Source organism: Podarcis erhardii (assembly GCF_964252035.2).
Source record: "Podarcis erhardii genome assembly, chromosome: 1".
NCBI lineage: Eukaryota > Metazoa > Chordata > Lepidosauria > Squamata > Lacertidae > Podarcis > Podarcis erhardii.
In genome coordinates this window covers 133,660,370-133,681,477 of record NC_138497.1, presented here as the reverse complement: position 1 = coordinate 133,681,477, position 21,108 = coordinate 133,660,370, and the positions used below count along the sequence as shown (strand labels likewise).

The window sequence follows — 21,108 nt, the reverse complement described above, 5'->3', positions numbered from 1 at the left end:
CTTTCCTAACAATGTTGCCACTAGAATTTCATATGATCAGGAATGATTAGTTAAAATATAAAAATAAAACAATCATTTCAGCATTTAGAATTAACTGCTATGATTCTCAAGGGAATGCTAGGGAACAACCAGAAAGAGAAAGCAGTGAGCAGTGGAAGGAAGGAACAGAAGAGGGAGGTGTTGGAGGAACACCACATATTCATGAAAAGAGGAACATACATTCACTGAAACTGGAAATAGTGTGTCAGTGTAACCTCCCACACTGGATTGTCATGAGGATAACATGGAAGGGGAGGGAGGTCTCTGTGTGTGTGTTGGATAAAAATACATTCCTGGCAGAGATCAGAGTACTGATTTTAATAGGTGTAGTCAGGATTTTTGTTAGGGGGTAGGTTCCAGGGAGATATCGTGAGAGCCTTGCAAAATCTTGTGAAATCTCACAGGGTTCTGTGTGAGATCTTGCTGCTGCCGCTTCTCCTCACGTCCACCCCCTCATCCCTTCTGCCACAGAAGCCAGGAGAAGTGGCGGAAGCATTGGCTTCCAGGTTCCAGCAAGATGTGGCTAGAACCCGGAAGCCACCACCCCTTCTTCCGTTGCAGCTGCACAACCTTGGTCAGTGAGATTTCAGTGGGGGACAGCAGTACCTTACTGTTTCGCCTCAGGTGGCAAAATGGGATGGGCTACCCATGGTTTGGTTCATTCATACTTAACAATCTGTCCAAGGAATTTCTGCTGTGAAATCCTCTTCTTATGCCCCTAGTAAAGAGAATAACTAAAATGTGAATAATTTTGTTTCATTTCAGTTTTGTTTCAAACCCAAAATTATAATCCTGATACAAGTTATCTCAAGTTCTTTTTTAATCACTATCTAGCCTCCAGATCAGGACCGTATTTCTTGTATGGTCAAACTGTTGGCTTACAGACATTTAAACAGATTCACAATAATATTCTATAACGCATTATCATCCTGTGTAAAAGTACTGTATCAATCCTAATCAATGCCCTCAACCAGGGGTGGCCAAAGTGGTTCCCTCCAGAGACTACAACTTGCAACAACCCCCACCCATTGGGCATGCTGGCTGGAGCTGATGTGAGGAGTCCCAAACATTTGGAGGACACCACAGTATATCAAATAATTGCTCTGGTTCTAGGAACCAATCTTGGCTGCACCAACTTAAAAAAGACTGCTCTAAGGGTCACATGCTTATCAGTATCTCTAAATTTAAACTTTACTGGATTGAACTTTGGCCAACTGGTCACTTGGTCAAGGGCCTCAAAAGTTTCTCTCTCAGGGATCTAAACAAGGAGGTGGGACTTCTTCAGCAAAACCATGCTGTGAGTCATCAGCAGGTAATGTTCTTAGCACCATTTGGTGCATGTTTGCTGGTTGTCAAAAGGCGTGAGGGTGGCTGAGTCAAGAGCTCTGCTTTCACTTCATTCTCTACCTTCACCAGAGGGTCCAGGTCCATAGGCGCCGACTCCATGGGGCCTGAGCCCCCTCAAAAATTCGTTTGGGGGGGCTCCGCCGCCCCAATAATTTAAGAAAATTATATTACTGCTGCGAAGAGGCGGGAGGGAGAGGAGGCCCCTTGGGAGGAGCGGGCAGGTGCTGGGGCGGCAGCGCTGGGCAGGGGCCGAGGGGTGGGCGCCCCCTGCGCGGGCATCGCCTCGCCGCCGCGGGCTTGGCTGAGCCGCCGGCCGAGGGGAAGCGCCAAACAAGGCCAGGATCCAGGCCTGCCCCGCTCTCCTTATTTGGTGCCCAGTTCCGGCTCCCGGGTGGCCTCCTCCCACCCGCTCTCGCTACCAGTGGAAAGAGAGACGGAGGTGCAGCGGAACCCGCAGCCTTTGCAGGCGCCGCCCGGCCGCGGGAGGGGAGCGCGGAGGAGCCCCGCGGGCCTGGGCCCGGCCAGCCGAGCCCTCCCGAATTGCGCCCCGCAGCCAGGATCTTGTGGCGAGGACCCCGGTATGGGCCCCCCCAATATTTTTTATAAGTCGGCGCCCCTGTCCAGGTCTGTGGTCTACCCTTCCAAACTTTGCCATGACACCCTGGGAACCAGTCTGCTTGTTCCTCTGCCATGCCTTTTCTATTTTTTAAAACAGTGGTTAGACTGTATATTTGGCCTATAAAACACAATGTTTAAATGGCAACACCATGAACTGTGAATCCCTCCTAGGGAGAACTTCACCCCCAGTGTGATTTCCTGGGTCATCCTACCTTTTATTTTGGGCTACAAGAATGCAATGACTGCACTGCTGCTACTACTCACCCCAGATCCCATTTCATTTCAGTCTCCTTTGGGTCCCTTCTGACTCTACAGTTCTGTGATTCTATATGCTGGCAGTGAGGGATGGATCAATGGTGACAGGACTTTCACATGCTGCACATCACAGATAGATGCATTCAGCACGGGGGCTTAAACTTTAGGGGTGCGTTGCACACTTCAAAACTACTAGCTTATACACACACTAAGTAGAAGAATTGAAGCATCGCCACCCCACCCCACCCCACCCCACTCACACCCCCTCCCCTCTTTCCCCTTTTTCTTCCTAACATTGTATACAACACTAATGTCTCACAACAAATTAAACTGTAAAAAATGTAACTTGGAAAAAATAGACAATGCATGTATTTTTGTAAATTAAGAAATATTTAATAAAAATATATATTTTTTAAAAACTACTAGCTTATTTTCTCACATTTTACTTCACTAGCTAATTTTCACTTCACCAGCTAGATCTCTGTTATTAGATTATTGAGTATCATATCCAAAGAAAAAAAAGACATTTTCTGGACCCCCGAGTGTAACTTCATTAGTCCAGTAAATGACAAAAGGTGAATGGTGAAATGACAAAAGGTGAATGGTGAAACCAGATGGGCATAAGTGAAGGGCTCTGAATGGGAGTCAATACTAGTAGCTTCCAGGAAAGACCAGACCTTTGGCCACTCAACTAGGGAAGAGACTTGCCAAGAGCTCCCCTTCAGTGCCCTGCCCTGATTTGCTCTTTTGTGGGTCTGGTCAAAACGTAGAGAGGCACCGCACAGCACAGCCAAGAGGTGGGTCTCTAAAAGTAATTGCTATCTCACCCTAAAAACAAGGGGCTCTCCTATTTCCAATAGCAGCACTGCTTCCATTTGTCTTCATTTCTTTCTTTCTTTTGACTCTGCTGCCTTGTAGCATACATTTTCTTTTCTTCCTGGGGATCTGTGAGTGCCACCAGCTGAGAATGTTTGCAAGGGTATGTGGAGGTGGGATTTGGGGCAGGAGAGAGCTGTTGAAATGAAAGGCATCTCTCAATCTGCTTTACCAGCCCTCAGTAAACAGCCTTTAGAGAGTTTGCAACAAAGGGAGAGGAGAGTGAGGAAGCACAACCTGTATCTCTCACCCAGATCTGTCACACAGAGATTACAAATCTTTCTACTGCACTGAAATGAGCACTTGATCGGGTCAACTCCAAAGGATATTCCTTCCTTTCCTTTAACTTACCCAAATCAGGATGATGGAAAATGGGTTTCTGTATGAGGATACGAGAGAATAACAGTAAGAACAACAATGTATAAAATATATCAACTAGGCAGGGTGTAAGAATAATAAAAAAATGCAGACCCTGCTGTCAGGTTCACAATCTAGTTAAAGAGAGGAATTAAAATGCTTATAACTTCACTTTTCCTGAAACCTTCAGGGGAAGATGTTTGAGGTTAAAATTGCAGGAGAAAGTCTGGGTGCATGAAGCTTAAATTTGTCAGCAAGTGCGTGAGGTGATAATGTGGAAAATGTTGACTGCTTACATGGCATGGGCATTAAGGAGGTGCCTTACCTTACAATTTCTATGATTTTTGACCTAGAGTGAATGTGCAAGCATTTTAGTGACTGTTTTCTGATCTTCCCTATTTTTTAAAAAAGGAAATTGGTCAAATTACATGCTCATTCACCACAGCCCTATAATGTGCAGTGCACTTTAAAGTGATGAAAAAGGGACTTCACATATATGATCTCAATAATTTTTAAAGCAGTAACATTCAATTTAATATTAGCTACAATTTGTTGATAATCTTGTCCATATACTGACTGTGGAGTCAAACTAATAGGTATTACAATATACTGTATATGTTAATGAAAAAAAATGCATTCCTCAACATTTACAGTAAGTGCTTATATATTTGACAGAAGCTGTACAAGTGTAGAATTCAGCTATCAACATAAATGGAAAGGAGAGGCCACAAACAGGTGACATGCTTTGCACGAACAAGGTTGCAGGATCAATTCTTGGGATGTCCAGTTGAAAAGCTTCTAAGCTGCACTTAGAAAGACACTGACGATAGCCAATACTGGGCTCTATCACTCAATGAATTTTACAAGTATTTATTTATTTAGGGGGGAAATGTTCTGTACCTTTAGTAACGAGAGAAATCTCAGCAGTTGCCTTTGTGGAAAGATGTGAAAGAACAACAACTACAGGCAAACAAGGGTATTTTCTTATATTTATTAGAAAGAGACATATCCAATGTAGCAGTCTCTCTCTTTGCATTACTTTACAACATTTTTAAAATTCAGAATACTGTACAGCTGACACACTAAAAAGGGATGGAGAAAGCGAGAGGGAAACATAATACAAATTGATATTTAATCGAACAAGATCATATGAAACAACAAGCAAAGTGAAATGTATCAATATGTTTAATAATCACACAAACAATATAAATAAAGTTTCATGGAGTCATTGTAAAACAAATTTGCTGAATGAGGTAATAATAAAAAAATCTTTAAAAACCCAACTTTTTAAAATTTCCACACTGCTGTGTCATCATTTATACATTATTTACAGAAAGAAAGAAACTAAAACCAGCCATTGGCTAAGTATTGGCTGCCTCAAGTCGTGAATTCACCCACTTCCCTTCCTCCCATGCCAGTAGGAATTACATAACTGATGCTACAAAAGGAAATGTAGGTAGTTTGGGAAAATGGGATCAAATAACATTTGATGCACTATGAGAGCTAAATCACCACCACAAATTTTGGGACTACTGTATGTATCTTCTATAGAAAAAAATCCTGCAACCATGCTCCCCACCCCCATTGTTCAGCCTGGACACTGAGGCCCTAGAGCTATATTGTGGGTCTGATGCTAGAGCAAAGTCTTGAATCTCAAAAGCATGTAAACATGTGCTTTAAGTTCCAGAGAAGCCAATAAGCATTATGTCAATGTCAGGAAAGCATGTTCACACCTTTTGTGAATTTGAAGAAAACATAACAAAAGACGAAGCTCTGACAAGAAATCTGAATGCTTTATAAAATCACCCGTTCATTCAATATTTCTTATTCTACCTCTCTTACAATAATAAAACAGCTTAGAAACAACAAAGGTGAAAAATCAGCTACATCGTATCAGTGAAGGATATATATATATATATATTTAAGGAGACGAGGAACATCCCAAAAACAGTAGCCCAATAATCCCCAGAGGGCAGGACAGAGGCTGGAGATTTGGAACAGGAGACGGCAACCCCCTGGCTCCCCTTCAGCACCGTAAACCTGGATTAGAGCAGATAAGGATGGTTCAGGCAGTTACCAACAAGGTGCACAAACCAGGACATGTATTTCTGAAAAGGTGCTTGGCAACCCTCCCCCCTCCCTGTAACTCTTAAGACACAGCACATATTCTGAGCCCCCTGCAGCAGCATTGCAGTAAAAACAAAACCCATTAGGAGACATTCTTTAAGTCACATCTAGCCCAGCCTGTACAATCCTGCTCCTATGCAGGACTGGCGTGTATTAACCACTCGTATATATAGTACTATCTACATCTCTTTCTTTATTCACGCAGCACCCATATTTCTGTGGAACTATTTACATTCGACAATTTATACTTGTGAAGACGGAGTGATGCTCTGCAAGTCAGGTTGTTTTTCCTGCAACAACATTGCTTAAATCCAGTCACTGCTCCCCCCCCACCCCCGGTAAAATGTTGTAGACATTGCCTTCACAGCTGCTTCCAGAAGCACAAAGCCCCTCCACTTCCCCGATGGGAGGTGTTGTGAGCGGGAACCGTTCCCGTGTCGGCAGGGGGGCATGTTCGCCCCCCTGCATCATCTCCCCAGCTGCCACCCCGCCCTGCAGCGGGCCAGCCAATAGGGTTTAGCTGCATTCAAGCGGCCGCAGCAGCCTCCCAGCCTCATTCTGCTTCCTGGAAGACGTCGGATTATCCACCCGCCTGCCCTTTAGGCTAGGTTTGTGCTCTTGACCTTGCTATGGACCTTGGTTGGTTGCCCTGGTTGGCCAGGGGGCCTGGTAGGAGTTTTTGTCCATTTGGCTAGATTGGCACCAGCCTCTTGGTTTTCCACCTCCCTCGTAGCAATTCGTCACAACTTTTCCGGTTTCGGCGGTTAGGCATTGGAATATGTGTTGGGGGGCAGGGTGTGGCCATCACCTACCCTGCCCCATTCTGGGTATTCCATTATAGGAATCCGGTGGTCATGGATCCTGTCCGATGCCCTGCTGGTGGCTAGGGCCATGGCACAACCCCCAGTGACATCAGGGGAAGCTTCCAGTTGTATTTGCATCAACAAGCTCCTCCCACTGGTTGTTAACCTTCAAATGACCCCCCGCTGCACGGGTGGGGTTGGATATAGGTTGTTTGATCAGTGCCTAAGCCAATACCACTCACATGCTGTAACCAATAAAAGTTGTGGCGTTTTTCAGCCCATTAACCTAAAATACTTGTGTCTGTGTCCATTATTTCTCCACTAAGCTGGTTAGGGTCCTCGACTCACAAACGTCTTTCACTGTATGCTTCCTGAAAATGTTGTGGAGGGTCCTTGGGAGCCAGAAGCAAAGTATGCAAGAATCAGGGTCCGAACATAGCTTCTTGTCCTCCAGAATGGATCTTGTGGAATGGCTGACTTCTGGGAAGGATATTAGATAACAATTACAGGTTCAATGTTTTGGTAGCACTGAATTGTTTTTAGCTTTTGTCTCCTTTGTGGGTTCTGTGGTTTTGAATTGCGAGGCACGAGTAGGAAAAAGGGTATATTGTAGAGAAGGAATGAATGTTGAAACTGCCTGAGAGAGATACCAGTGAAAAATCCTCTACATGCAACAACAAAATATACATTTATCTGCATTTAACACTCCTGTGGTATTTTATTTCTTTGTGACTGTATTTTCCATTGAAGGGGAAAATAACTGGAGAAAATAAAGCACAGAACTGAATTTGTGCTGAGAAGACCAGAAGAAATACTTTGTAACGTCTGGTAACTTGAGCCGAGAGAAGCCTCACAGGCACAAACTACAGTCTTTGTGCAACAATGCTTGAGTTGGCCGCCTTATTCCATTGGTTTTCTGTTTTCATGTATTCAGCTCTGTGAGTATTTAAAAGAAATAAAAGAGCCATGGGAATTTCGCAGCATGAGTCCACATTTGTGGCTATGAAGATGTACAGGCAGATACTAGTTTTAATGTGACTTCCATAACACTACTTATTTGACACTAGCAATCGGCTGATGCCTTCCCTTCATCACTGCCATGTTCATCAGAACCTGGGGTTGCAGACTCTCTGGTCTTTTAGGGGAGGTGCTGTGACACCCTCCTTTGTTGGGCAAGGGACAATTTCCTAAGCTTTCTTCCTGACAGTTTACTAAAATAAGGCTTGACAAAATACAATTTAGTGGTACAAAAACGAAGTACTTTCTGTTGACCTCATTTGGGGTACTCTTGGGCATTACCACAATGAAGGGGCTGGTGTGTCATGTGATATTATAGCTCATATCCAATTGTCCTGAGTGTCAGTAGTTCTCATGAACAATTGGATGCCCCGTCCCAGTGTTAGTTTTTTAACACATTTTGAAATTCAGATCCCAGACAATATATTTTTAAATGCTAACCACTTTAACAGCAATGCACTTTCATTTATCCCCCCCATTAAACTATTTTTAAAGACCTGTTTAAGTGAAAGATCAGCATAGCAGCTCACTGCATTCCACCATGCATATGTATTTTAATTGTGAAATTATACTTGTTTGTTTGTTTTAAGGGAGAATATTTGAAGTGATACCTTTAAGAAGTGCATGTGTATCATAGAAAATGTGACAGATTCTACAAGCCCAGAGTGTTAACCTTTCATGTAGCTAAAGCATAGGCATAATTGTGTTTGGACTAACACAGCTTTCCTTGACCTACTGGCAGTGTCAGCTCTTTAAGAGATTGTGTGGCAATTTGAAGTTCTCTGAATGCATATCTCCTAAGCATCTCTGTTAGGAACCCTCAAGTCTCCATCCTCATCTTAGCCTCCTTTTGGAAAGAAAGGGAAGCTTATATTTACATTTTTGCATCAATTTCATGGTCTAGGGAACCTTTGATCTAATATTTTTATTAGCATATGTATTTTAATGCTATCCATAACCACTTCTTCTTTTCCCTTCCCCTAGGAGTATACACATTAAGATGTTAACACTCCGTACATTTACATGTGCAGTTTGTTCATAATAGTATAAAAACTGTAAGGTGCAAAAAGGATTTTTTGAGCTCAGGCCAATGTGAACTCCAGTGATTTCTCTTTTGCTAGCATTTGCACAGGACGGCAAGTATGTTTGCTATACAGAATAGTCACATTTTGAACCAATGCCGGGATCCTCTGCTCGCAGGGGATAAGCAGAACAAGATGCACTGAACTCACAGATATACAAATACTATATATATATTAACCCACATATTTTCAAATTCAGAAGGAACATGCAGTAATATACAAGAGGGGGAAGATGAGAAGAAATTGCAACTTTCCTTAACTGACAGTTAAGCACATCACTACAATTCACCTCTACCAAACTGAACATTTGGATTTCATTCCCTTTTCTGAAGAGCTTGACGGCATAAATCAGAAGCAAGCACAGAGTTTGTCAGGTCTGAAGCTCCTATGATGGTATGTGTCAAATCAGTTGTAGCTAATCTGTCCAGGGAGAATACTGGCTTCATTACACTTGTATAGTTGAGTTCTTCCAGCATTACTGCTGTTTAATAGAACATGATTAGTCATCACGGAGAAAAAAGCATATTAGCTGAGGAGGTAGTTACATGGCACGCTTCGGTGATTGCTTGGATGTGATTGCAATATTCTTAGAAGCATCATATTATCTCAGACATGTTCTTTCAAGCCCTTGGAGCCCTCCTTTCTAAATTCACTGTCATAATTTAGTATCTGTTTAATTTTTCAGTCCAAAGAGAGGAAATCAGTTGCTGAGTATTATTTGACTGCAGCCTCCTTGGTGTAAAAACAAAATGGAAAAAATAAATAAGAATAGCTATGAAATGCAAAAAGAATTAATGAATACCGCTAAGGAAAAAATATTTCAAGCTCATTTATGAGAATAACTACATAAAAGGCTAATTTTTTCCATTGTGAGAAATACATTGTGTCACTTTCACCAATATAAATGTGTTGAGTTTCACCCTAAATTATTTAGATTGTGTATTGTGTCTTGGGGGGGGGGCTTGGGTTACTGCTTTCGGTTTGATTTTGTATGTTGTGCTCTTGTTTGTGAACCGCCCTGAGACCTCTGGGTATAGGGCAGTGTATAAACTGAAATCATCGTCATCATACAAGTAATGGCATTGCTGGAGAATTAAAATTCCGTTTAACTTGTCTCTTCTGCTTCTTCATCTCTTTAATTAAAGGCATAGATTTCCACTGAAGATTGCATCATGGAAGAATAAACTTATCATAAAATGGGGGAAGGACTTTAAAAGACTGGATTCCTTATATTATCTAAAATTAATATTCCCTTAAATCCCTTAAAACCGATACTGAACAGCATGATGTAGCAATGAGGTCTGTGGCCCACATTGGCCTCCATTTGGAGGGCAAGTTTGCTTTAACCTATTAAAAGTGATTAGGAAAATTAAATGTGGACATAATAAATGTCAAGCACAGATTTTGCTCATGGGATTTATAACTACTGTTTTGTAAATCCATGTTTATTCATTTTAGCTGTAACTCTTTGAGAGTGCTCATGTAAAGGACCAAAAATGTGATCATTTGTTTTTGTTTTGCTTTTTGTGAAGAAAACAATTACAATTACATTTGCCAAATTTCATCATCAAACCTCTGCCATTTTTCTTTCTTTCATCAGAAAGGGTGTGGGAATAAGGTCATGTGCCATTTTGCTTCAGTAGTCCAAGATTGTTTTGGTTTATACTACTTTATGATGATTTGTACAGTGATTATAAGGTTTGTACTATAAATATATTTTGGCACAAACAATTGTGTGAAGTAATTAATTTTTAAACTACAACTCTTCTTCTTTTGAATAGTGCTTAACAAATGGTTAATCTTTATAATGATTTGTACTCCCAAGCACTCTGGCTCCCAAGCACCCTCCACAACATTTTCAGGAAGCATGCAGTGAAATACGTTTGTGCTTCTGGAAGACAATGGTCTGCCTTTCCAAACCGTATTTCCCAACACCTTTTCTGTTAACATGTGCCAGCATCTTAGACAGATATGCTTTTCATCAAAGGAAAAAATATTTCTTTGTCTGGAGTGTTTTCAAGATCTGTTACTACAATCTGTGATCCCTTAGATCCTAAATATCTGCACATTATTTCACATCAATTATAGGTTATAAATTAACAGAAGTATTTTTGCCTTACAAAAAAAAATCAATGCATACTTATGAACATTTAAAAATTCGAATAGAACCTTTTACATACACATAACCAAAAGACACAATACACAATCTAAATAACTGATAACTGATTTGACACACACCATCATAGGAGCTTCAGACCTGACAAACTTTGTGCTTGATTCTGATTTATGCTGTCAAGCTCTTCAGTAAAGGGAATGAAATCCAAAAGTTCAGTTTGGTAGAGGTGAATTGTATGAATGTTAAACATGTTCACATTAATGAAGCTCCCTCATCTGCTAATTCCTCTGGGTTCTACCTACAGCCACCTGTCCTTTCTGGGGGGAAGGATTATAGTATTTCACTGCTCCACCTGGACTACTGTGACGTTAACTTATGAGAGTGCTGGAGGTGAAATAGTTAAACAGGTTACCCAATCAGAACCTAGGGGGGTGGAGGTAGAGGGACTATAAAACCAGCTCTGGGAGGGGTGAAGAGGAGAGTTCGTTAGGAGGTTGGCTGGAGTGGGAGTGAATTGGGAAAGAGTCTGTGGGTAGGTGGAGTTAGTGTAGCGAAATAAGCTGAGTCAGGAACTGTTAGGAGCTAGGAAGACAAGCAAATATCTGAGAGGTGGTTTAGTGAGTGAGAGCAGGTAGCGGAAGTTATAGGTCTGGATAGGCACCCCATGATTGTAATTGACCGAGACCATTTATGAAACCACATGCTTGTTAAACTGCAATAAATAAACAGAAGTTTATGTTCCAATTTAACCCTGACTGGACTCAGTATTTACCAGGTAGGGCCTGGGTGGTGGCAGCGAGAAATAAAGTGGTGGCACAGGGAACATAGACGGTGAAATGTCCGGGGACCCCGTGTGATCCCCACAACTACTTCTCCATGGAAGACAGGGGTATCTCCACACTACTTTCAGAGTATAAGTCTTCCAGAAATCAATGCTGGTGGCATTAAGCAATGTCTACAACATTTCACCTGTTGTTTCCCTCCAGTAACTCTCATGCAATACTTGCCTTGAGAGCCTTGCCTCGAGACACCCAGTCAATGGTCCCAGGTCATGTGCTATCATTAGTGAATCCATCACCTCTCTTTGTCTTCCCCTCCCATCTACAGTTTCATCCTTTGAGTTCTTTTTATTAAAACAAATGGTTTCTGCAGTCCTCTTTTCTCCTTCTTGTCTTTTTACAGGAGCCAGGCAATTCCCGCCCTCTCTGGAGAAACTGAGAACTGAGGAGAAAAGAAGGGCTATTTTACAGACTCATGGGCTTCAGCTGTGAAAGCAATGTCTACATGTCTACAACATTTCACCCGGGAGGGGGAGAGGGGGGAGCAGTGACTGGATTTAAGCAATGCTGTTGCAGGAAAAACAACCTGACTTGCGGAGCATCACTCTGTTAATGAATTAAACACTTCATTTCATTGTGTGCACCTGCAGGTATCGTGTGTCACTTCTTGCACACGCACACCCCTTGTGGTCTTTCACAAATGCAAAGGATAAACATTGGGCATTCATCATGCTGCAGAAAATGGCTCAGAAAAGTCAGAACAAAGTTAGAATATAATTGGTGGCACCTTTAAGGCACCACAAGACTTTGTTGTTTTTGCACAATTCATCAAATATGGCTTTATATACTGCAAATACCTCTATGTAATTTTACAGCATAAATCAGGTCTCCATAGATAGATGTTCATGTATACAATAATGTACATCTATGTGCCTATTTTATATGCACAAATCTGAAAGTACATGAAGTGGGTCTTCACAAGTATAAATTGTCTAATGTAAATAGTTCCACAGAAAAATGGGTGCTGCGTGGATAACGAAAGAGATGTAGATAGCACTATATATACGAGTGTCTGGTTAATACAAGCCAGTCCTGACAGGAGCAGGATTGTACAGGGTGAGCTAGATGTGACATAAAGAATGTCTCCTAATGGGTTTTGTTTTTACTGTAATGCTGCTGCAGGGGGCTCAGAATATGATAGAGCTACTGTGGGGAGGGCAGTACTTAACTATTTTCCCATAGGCCATTTTCCCAATCATAATATCTCTCCCCATCTGCTTTTCTCTCTGAGGGGGAAAAAGATACGTGAGCAAAGTATCTAAGCAGCTAAAAGTATTTAGCAGGCAAATGATCAGTGGGGAAAGAGTTAAAACACCCTTTTCCTGTCACTTCTCTAAATCTGGGGACACACCCCATACCATAGTTACATTAAAGTGAAAATAGAAAGCATTGGGAGACACACCACATCTTTTCCACTGTATCTGGTTTGGCCTAAATAAAACTAGATGCTTTGAGCATCATGGAGAATCCTTGAAAAGGGTGAGTGCATGGTTTTCCTCTTCAAAAATAACTAAATATATCATTATAATCCTGTACTCATAACAAACATGTCACATTTCACTTATGCCGCATGCAAATATGGCATAGCCAGATCTATTGTCCCTGTGATTTAATATATTTTGATTCAATGCATGGCACTTTTACCCAAGAAGGTGGCAGGGAATGAAATGCAAGAGGAACAGTGAGCTTGAGGCAGGAGTTGTTCTTTCAGTAGCAAGTGAAGTTCTGATTTTAGCATTGTGACTTTCAGCCAGACAGCGGCATTTGACTCAGGAATGACAAGCTGCTCTTCTGCAGTCAGGTGTTTTGAATAAATAAATTTGAATTTCAGGTTTTAATTCCACTTGTATAGCATTTGTATACAAGTGGAATTTGTATACAAGTGGAATTTGCTCAGTGTTGCTGAGGAGCACACTGGGCAGGGAGTTTAAAAATTGAAAGTGATGGTTGAGGTTGAGGTAATTGTTCTCTTAAACTTCCCCCTACTCTTCTTTCATGTATTCTAGTTTCTTCAGGTGTGAAAATAACTTTTGTTTGGGTGCGGTTCATACATATTAGGGTGAAGTAGTTATTTGGAGCACTCAATTCATATCTGAAGTTTTTGTGTTGGTGGTTAAATTACATGCTTTCCTTTTTCTCATCTGGTTAACACTGGAAGAAAGAGAAGGATGCCCACCATCATCTGAAAATACTGGCTCTTGTTTTCTGAAATTACTAATATGTTATGAGTACAAGATTACTACGATATATTTAGTTATTAGGAGACCCACAGCAACCCCCTGGCTCCCCTTCAGCACCATAAACCTGGATTAGAGCAATGAGGATGGTTCAGGCAGTTACTGACAAGGGGCACAAACCAGGACATACTGTATGTTCCGGCGCATCAGGCGACTGGGTGTATAAGACGACCCCCCAACTTTTGCTGTTAAATTACCGTATTTTTCGCTCTATAGGATGCACTTTTTCCCCTTCAAAAATGAAGGGGAAATGTGTGTGCGTCCTATGGAGCGAAGACGCCATAGCCCCACGACCCTCTCCTGGCTGGAGAGGTGACGCACGGCTATGGCAGCAGCCTCTATAGCCGTGGGTCACCTCTTCAGCCTGGAGAGCGCGCACGGGGCTAAAGCAGCCCCCCGTGACCCTCTCCCGGCTGGAGAGGTGACGCGCAGCTATGGCAGGAGCCTCTCCACTGCGCCTTTCCGCTGCTCCCTGACCTGCTCTTTGGGGCTGGTGGTGGGCTTCCCCCCGCCATCCCCAAAGAGCAGGTCGAAAGGAACCTGAAGCCTGGAGAGCGAGAGGGATCAGTGCACACCGACCCCTCTCGCTCTCCAGGCTTCCAAGGTAGCTGCCTGAACGGCACCTTGTTTTAGAGCGGGAAAACAAGAGGGGGAAAGTTCTCCCCCTCTCTGCGCAGCGCCTCCTGCCACTTTGCTGAAGGGGCGCTGGGCAGAGAGGGGGAGAATTTTTTTTCTTGTTCTCCCCCCTCTAAAACAAGGTGTGTCCTATGGTCCGGTGCGTCCTATGGTGCGAAAAAGACAGTATAGAGTTTGGCCGCCCACCAAATGCCGCCAGGGGCAGAGCACGCACCCCTGTGCTGCCTCTGCTGTAGCAGAAGCAGCAGCCGAAGGCAAGGCGTTTGGTGGGCAGAATGAAACCGAAACCCGCCACCTGGAGGGAGGGCGGCCCAGCCTGGCCCGGCTCCCTCCCTCCCTTTGGGAAAAGGCCTTTGGGAAAAGGCTACCTCCCTCCCTTTGGGAAAAGGCTACCTCAGCCTCCACTGCCCTCACCTGTGGGGATGCCCAGCTCCTTGGAGCCCCGGCCGAAGCTGCGCACCACCTTGCCATGACAGGCTCTTCATGGTGCTCACGAGCCAAGCGAAGCTCCACGTGCCCACGGCGGAGGCCGGATCCAGCTCCCACGACGACAGCAGCAGCAGCAGGCGGGCAAGCACCACGCTTGGAAGGACTTTCCGCGGTGAGGCGGCCAACGAAGACGCGCTGTGCCGGTATGGAGGAGGCAGGGCCTCACGCTGTGTCACAGGAGGCTGCATCCCCTTAGTGTTCTTCCGTGATAAATTGGGAGTAGGCATAATAGGAACAACAGCAGTGCAAGGATGCCCACCATCATCTGAAAATACTGGCTCTTGTTTTCTGAAATTACTAATATGTTATGAGTACAAGATTACTACGATATATTTAGTTATTAGGAGACCCACAGCAACCCCCTGGCTCCCCTTCAACACCATAAACCTGGATTAGAGCAGATGAGGATGGTTCAGGCAGTTACTGACAAGGGGTACAAACCAGGACATACCGTATGTTCCAGTGCATTAGGCGACTGGGCGTATAAGACGACCCCACAACTTTTGCTGTTAAATTATAGAGTTTGGTAGCCTACCAAGCACCGCCAGGGACAGAGTGTGCACCCCTGCACTGCCTCTGCTGTCGCAGCAGCAGCAGCCCAAGGCAAGGCATTTGGTGGGCGGAACGAAACCGAAACCTGCCACCTGGAGGGAGGGAGGCCCAGCCCGGCTCCCTCCCTCCCTCTGGGAAAAGGCTGCAAGCAGCTGCCTCAGCCTCCACCTACACCACCCTCACCTGTGGGGATGCCCAGCTCCTTGGAGCCCCGGTCGAAGCCGCGCACCACCTCGCCACGCCCGCGAGATGAGCGAAGCCCCGCGTGGCCATGGTAGAGGCCGCGCTCAGAAGGACTTTCCGTGGTGAGGTGGCCAACGAACACACACTGTACCAGTACGGAAGAGGCAGGGCTTCGCTCGGCTTGTGGGCAAAGTGGGGCTTCACTCGGCTCGCTGGCGCCCCACTTTATCCCAATTTATCACGGAAGAACACTCAGGGGACGCAGCCTCTAATGCAGCGTGAGGCCCTGCCTCTTCCATACTGGCACAGTGTGTGTTCGTTGGCTGCCTCAACGTGGAAAGTCCTTCCGAGCGTGGAGCTAACCCGCCCGCCTGCTGCTGCCCTCATGGGAGCTGGATCCGGCCTCCGCCGTGGCCATGCGGGTCTTCATTCAGCTCACGGGCGCCATGAAGAGCCTGCCGTGGCGAGGTGGTGCGCGGCTTCGGCCAGGGCTCCAAAGAGCTGGGCATCCCCACAGGTGAGGGTGGTGGAGGCCGAGGCAGCCGCTCACAGCCTTTTCCCAGAGGGAAAAGCCCCTGGCGGCGCTTGGCAGGCGACCAAACTCTATAATTTAACAGCAAAAGTTGGGGGGTCATCTTATATGCCCAGTTGCCTAATGCGCTGGAACATACAGTATGTCCTGGTTTGTGCCCCTTGTCAGTAACTACCTGAACCATCCTCTTCTGCTCTAATCGGTTTTGCACTGCTGTTGTTCCTATTATGGCAATCCCCATTTATAATGGATGAACACTTAGGACAAAGCGCTCATCTGGGCAGCCGTACTGCAGGAGAATCTCAATGCACTCTTGGCTGGTGGCTTGCCTGGCATAGGCCAAAGCACCGTTTCCATGGGCATCGCGGGCCATAACGTCAGCACCGTACTGTGGAAAGAACATGCAGCATTTAGGAGCAGTAGCCGGCAGAAACGCCTGAAATAAATAATTCTCATTACCTAGTTTTAAATCTGAACAGCTTTCTGTTGTGTATCCAGCTACCATAGCCAAAGTCAGCAGCACTCGTTCCTCACTCATGGAGAAGTGAGCGTCATGCACGCTGCCCAAAGATGCGCTAGTCAACTTTCAAGGAAGAGCATTTTTAAATTAAGCAAGCTCTTTTAAACTATATACACATTTTAAGGGATATACACTGTACACTGATTCTGAGCTGCCAGCATTCATAGGACTTTTGCACCAGGTTGGAATATGTACACGTTAGGGGAATGTACATATTGTAAATTATGCATAATAACTGCAGAATGTACAAAATTAATATATATATATATATATATATATATATATATATATATATTTGCTTTCGTAGATTTTCACGGGTACAGGAATGCAGGTTTTGGTGTCCTCGGGTGTCTTCCCGTGTAAAAGTTGGGGTGACACCCCAACTTTTACACGGGAAGACACCCGAGGACACCAAAACCTGCATATATATATATATATATACACAATCCCCAAGGCTTGTAGATGGATTCAGAAACGTGCAGTTTCCTCTTCTACTTCTAAAATTATTTGATTCTTGCAATAATACAACACAACAGTGATATAAACAAAAAAAATTTAAAATAAACCAACGTTGGCATTTTAACATTACCTTCTATATACATATATTAAAATATTGTTTTTCATTTTCATTTTCACCCTCTTAATTCCCTGTGACTTCCTTCCACCTGTGTTTGGCATCATTAAATTTAATACAGTATCTTAAAATTGTGTTTGAGCAATATATTAATACTATTAATTGCTGCCGTCATTTCTAATTGAATTCTAATTGAAATTTTGATTCTTCTTTTTGGAATCCATTTTTTGTCTGCTTTAAATATATCATTTAATTGATAATATTGTAACCAGCTCGTACAATGGTGAGAAATTTCTTCATAAGATTTTGATTCTAACTGTCCTTGTTCTTCTTTTAATAATTGTTTATATGTTGCCCAATTTGGATCCATATTTTTCTTTTTTATCGAAATTGCCTCTAATGGTGCGGCCCACCATGGAATCTTTGGCTCGAATAAATTTTGATACTTCCTCCAAATTTTAAATAAAGAATTTCTGATTATATAATTTGAAAATCATTGATGTACATTTGTCTTATTATAAACTAAACAGGTGTGCCATCTGTACCTGTTGTTGAATCCCTCTAAGTCCAATATGTCTGTATTTGGATGTTTGGCTAATATTTTTTCATTATCTTCTATTTCATTTCTAATTTGACCCATTTCCCTCCCTCTGCTTCTTCTTTGTATCATATTTTGTTGGATATAAAGTTCTCTTATATAGGCCTTGCTTGAGTCCCATATCACCCTGATGTCTGTTTAATGTGCCATGTTTATTCGGATAAATTCCTTAAGAAGTTGTGCTTTGTTCAAAAATTTTTCATCATTTAGAATTTTTTCATTCATTCTCCATCTTCTTTTTATTTGCCTGTTATTCTTTAATTCTAATGTAATTGAATTGTGGTCTGTTATTGATTTGGGTTATATTTCTATTTTTTTTTAATCTTCAAAATTAAATTAATTGATGTCCATATTCCAACTATTCTTCCTACTGATTGTCTAGCCTCTGAATAATGTGTGTATTTTTTTTCCTTTGAATGTCTGGGTCTCCACGTATCTTTTAAATTTAGGTTGTCCACCATTTGAAAAAATGTGTGTGGGAGTCTTCCCTCTTTCTCTCTGTTCGATCTAATTCTACTGAGGTAACACCATTAAAATCTCCTAGTAGGGTAATTTCTTTATTTATATATTCTAATAATTTTTCTTCCACTGATTTAAAGTACAGTGGTACCTCGGGTTAAGGACTTAATTCGTTCCGGAGGTCCATTCTTAACCTGAAACTGTTCTTAACCTGAAGCACCACTTTAGCTAATGGGGCCTCCTGCTGCCGCTGCTGCCCGATTTCTGTTCTCATCCTGAAGCAAAGTTCTTAACCTGAGGTACTATTTCTGGGTTAACAGAGTCTGTAACCTGAAGCGTATGTAACCTGAGTGTCAGGGAACTGCCATCGGAGCCAGAGGGAGAGGGAGGGCTCCAGAGGGATTCCGGAGGGCGTCCCGGGAGGGAGAGAAGCAGCCCATCCTCTGGGGAAGAAAATCAGCATAGCACCAGTGGAGAAGGGGGGCAGATGGGGGAATCGGCGAGGTGGCTCCATGACTCCTCGCAGGAGACCAGCGGGGAGAGCACGGGTCCTCCGCTGCCCACACCCTCCTTGCGCAGAAGGCTTCCGCGCAGGGAGAGTAGGCGGAGACTAGGCGTCAAAGAGCTTCTTTGCTGGAAGAAGTTCAAGAAACGGCCACTGACGGATTCTGCCAGCGACTGAGACAGCCACGGGTGAGTGGCTGTCCGGACAGAAAGGGTTCACTCAGGCAACCCAGCCAGGTGTGGCGCCGATTTATGCACGAGCAACCCCTAGAACCATTACACTGAGGTACCACTGTAATGTGTTTTATTCCCATTTGGGGCATAAATTCCTATCACAAATAATTTTTTCCCCCATTCCTTAACTGTATTCCCAATAATCTACCTTCTTCATCCTTAAAGATTTGTTTTGCCTCTATTTTAGGGTTTGTATACATTACAATTCCCCTTTTCTTTTTGTCTGAGAAGCTGAATTCTGTTCCAAGTTTTTAATTGATCAATACTCTTCTCTGTTTTCTGGCCACATGAGTCTCCTGCAAGCAGATTACATGCAGAGTTTCCTCTTCATGGGTGGATTATGTGCATATTCTCCATGTGGCCTGGTGAATGTGCAGAATGGCCAGTTGTTTTGCCCATTAACTGTTCCACTTATATTTCCCCTAATGCATATATACCACCACAACACTCCAAACACTTGTATCAAATCAAACACATAAGCTGTACTATATGGCCTGGATAAACCAAAGTGACAATTCAAACATACCCATTAATACAGGGCTACTCTCTCAAATTCATGTGGCACATACTCACCCAAATTAACAGTTGCACCAACACTACATTTCCTTTCCGGCATGCTATATGTAAGGCTGAACGCCCATCTCCATCTCCACAGGTTTCATTGACTTCTTCTCGTGTCCCATGAGCAAGAAGCAGGATGACTGTTCGCAAATCTTCCTCCGCAGTTGCTCTTAGCAGGTACTGGCCTAAGGAAAACTCTGAGCACTGCTGTGGAGCAAGGAAGAGCTTCTGCTCATATTTTGCTCGGATCCAGTGCTCTTTTTCTTCCCTAGGGAAGCAAACAAACATATCATTCAATATTAGATCATGCATCTCCTAAAGATCCATCCTTGTGTTAAGTTTCTTCTAACACATGCCTAGAAACCAGAGGCCTTTCTTCTTGGAATAACAGGTTTGGAATTGCCCAAGAAAGATGTTAAATTATTTTTGTATCCCACAACTGCTGCTCGTATTTTGTTAGCTAAAAAGTGGAAAACCCAAGAATTACCAACAATAGAAGAATAGCAGATGAAGATGATGGATTTTTCGGAGCTAGCTGACCTAACCAGAAGAGTCTGCGACCAGAAGGAGGAGGAGTATCAGGAAGAATGGAATAAATGTAATGATTATTTAGTTAAATTTGTTAAATTAAATTAACTGGAAATAGCTTGCAGGTACTTAATGGTCTTAGGATTTTATTTATGTTAAGTGATTAAGTAATATGTTTAATTCTATAAGGTGTAGGATGTTAATGTTTAAGTTAAATTTCATAAAAATTGGGATTTGGAAAACCGTTAAAAGGACATGCAGTGGAAGGGGAAGTGAGGAAGTCACTTAACAAAGTTAATAACTGTAATTTTCAATAAGGCTATGATTTATGTTTGTTTTGTTTGTTTCTCTTGTGTGTTTGTTTGTTTTTTATAATATTGTGAAAACCAATATTTTTTTTTGGGGGGGGGAAATAACACATGCCTAGTTTTGCAGATAATCTGGACAATCTAATAGTTGGGTTAAAATGAGGGCATTTTTAATGTTAGCAGTTTTTTTATTTAAAAAACCCCCAGACACTTGAAATTCTGGTTTTTATTTTCTTTTGGATAAAAATAGCAAGAGAACAGTTGTATACTGTGGAAATAAGCTATTTATTCCACTTTCTAGGATATCTGGGACACAAGTAAGAAAGACAGAATGGCAAGAATGTAGATTTATGGTTCAAATACACCACAACGCTAATATATGCCATGTAATTCACCAGAGGTCAGGAGAAAATGCCATCTCTACATATAGGAAAGAACAGTAAATACAGATGCATCCTCTGAATTACACAAATGCTCCCACAAGCCCTCCCCAACCAGGTGCCCTCCAAATGTTGGAATCCAGCTCCCATCATGCACAACTAGTATGGCCATTGGTTGGCGATAATGGGAGTATTACAAAACATATGGGCAACTCCAGGTTGGAGGAGGCAGTCCTAGATGATACAAACACAATGTGGCAAGTTCAATGCATTTGACTGGGGGCCCTTTCATGCCCTATACAGGAGTGTAGCTTGGTGTGGGGAAAGAAAGTGGATT

At 43.0% G+C, this 21,108-nt stretch overlaps 1 protein-coding gene and 1 long non-coding RNA gene across 9 annotated transcripts in view; both read right to left on the bottom strand.

Annotated features, from left to right (window-relative positions):
- Nucleotides 1–5,412: 5,412 nt before the first annotated feature.
- On the bottom strand, nucleotides 5,413–15,541 carry LOC309335459. Of its 2 annotated transcripts, none has more exons than XR_014153522.1 (2): nucleotides 15,263–15,541; nucleotides 5,413–13,780 (listed from the first exon to the last, which is right to left on the bottom strand). It is a non-coding gene; the product is annotated as an uncharacterized lncRNA (long non-coding RNA). The 2 variants fall into 2 exon arrangements; XR_014153523.1 differs by lacking the exon at nucleotides 15,263–15,541 and adding an exon at nucleotides 13,817–13,904.
- A 451-nt stretch (nucleotides 15,542–15,992) lies between these two features.
- The window catches only part of AGAP1 (ArfGAP with GTPase domain, ankyrin repeat and PH domain 1), a 335,918-nt gene continuing 330,802 nt past the window's right edge, over nucleotides 15,993–21,108 (bottom strand). For 2 of the 7 annotated variants that reach the window (XM_081863021.1, XM_081863023.1), the window contains 2 exons: nucleotides 19,568–19,823; nucleotides 16,000–16,493 (listed from right to left, as the gene is read on the bottom strand). In XM_081863021.1, the coding sequence (XP_081719147.1) occupies nucleotides 16,347–16,493; nucleotides 19,568–19,823 (403 nt within the window). In that variant the 3' untranslated portion in view covers nucleotides 16,000–16,346. Of the gene's footprint in view, nucleotides 16,494–19,567; nucleotides 19,824–21,108 lie in introns of all 7 variants that reach the window. The other 5 variants (XM_081863022.1, XM_081863024.1, XM_081863019.1 and 2 more) reach the window with 4 other exon arrangements.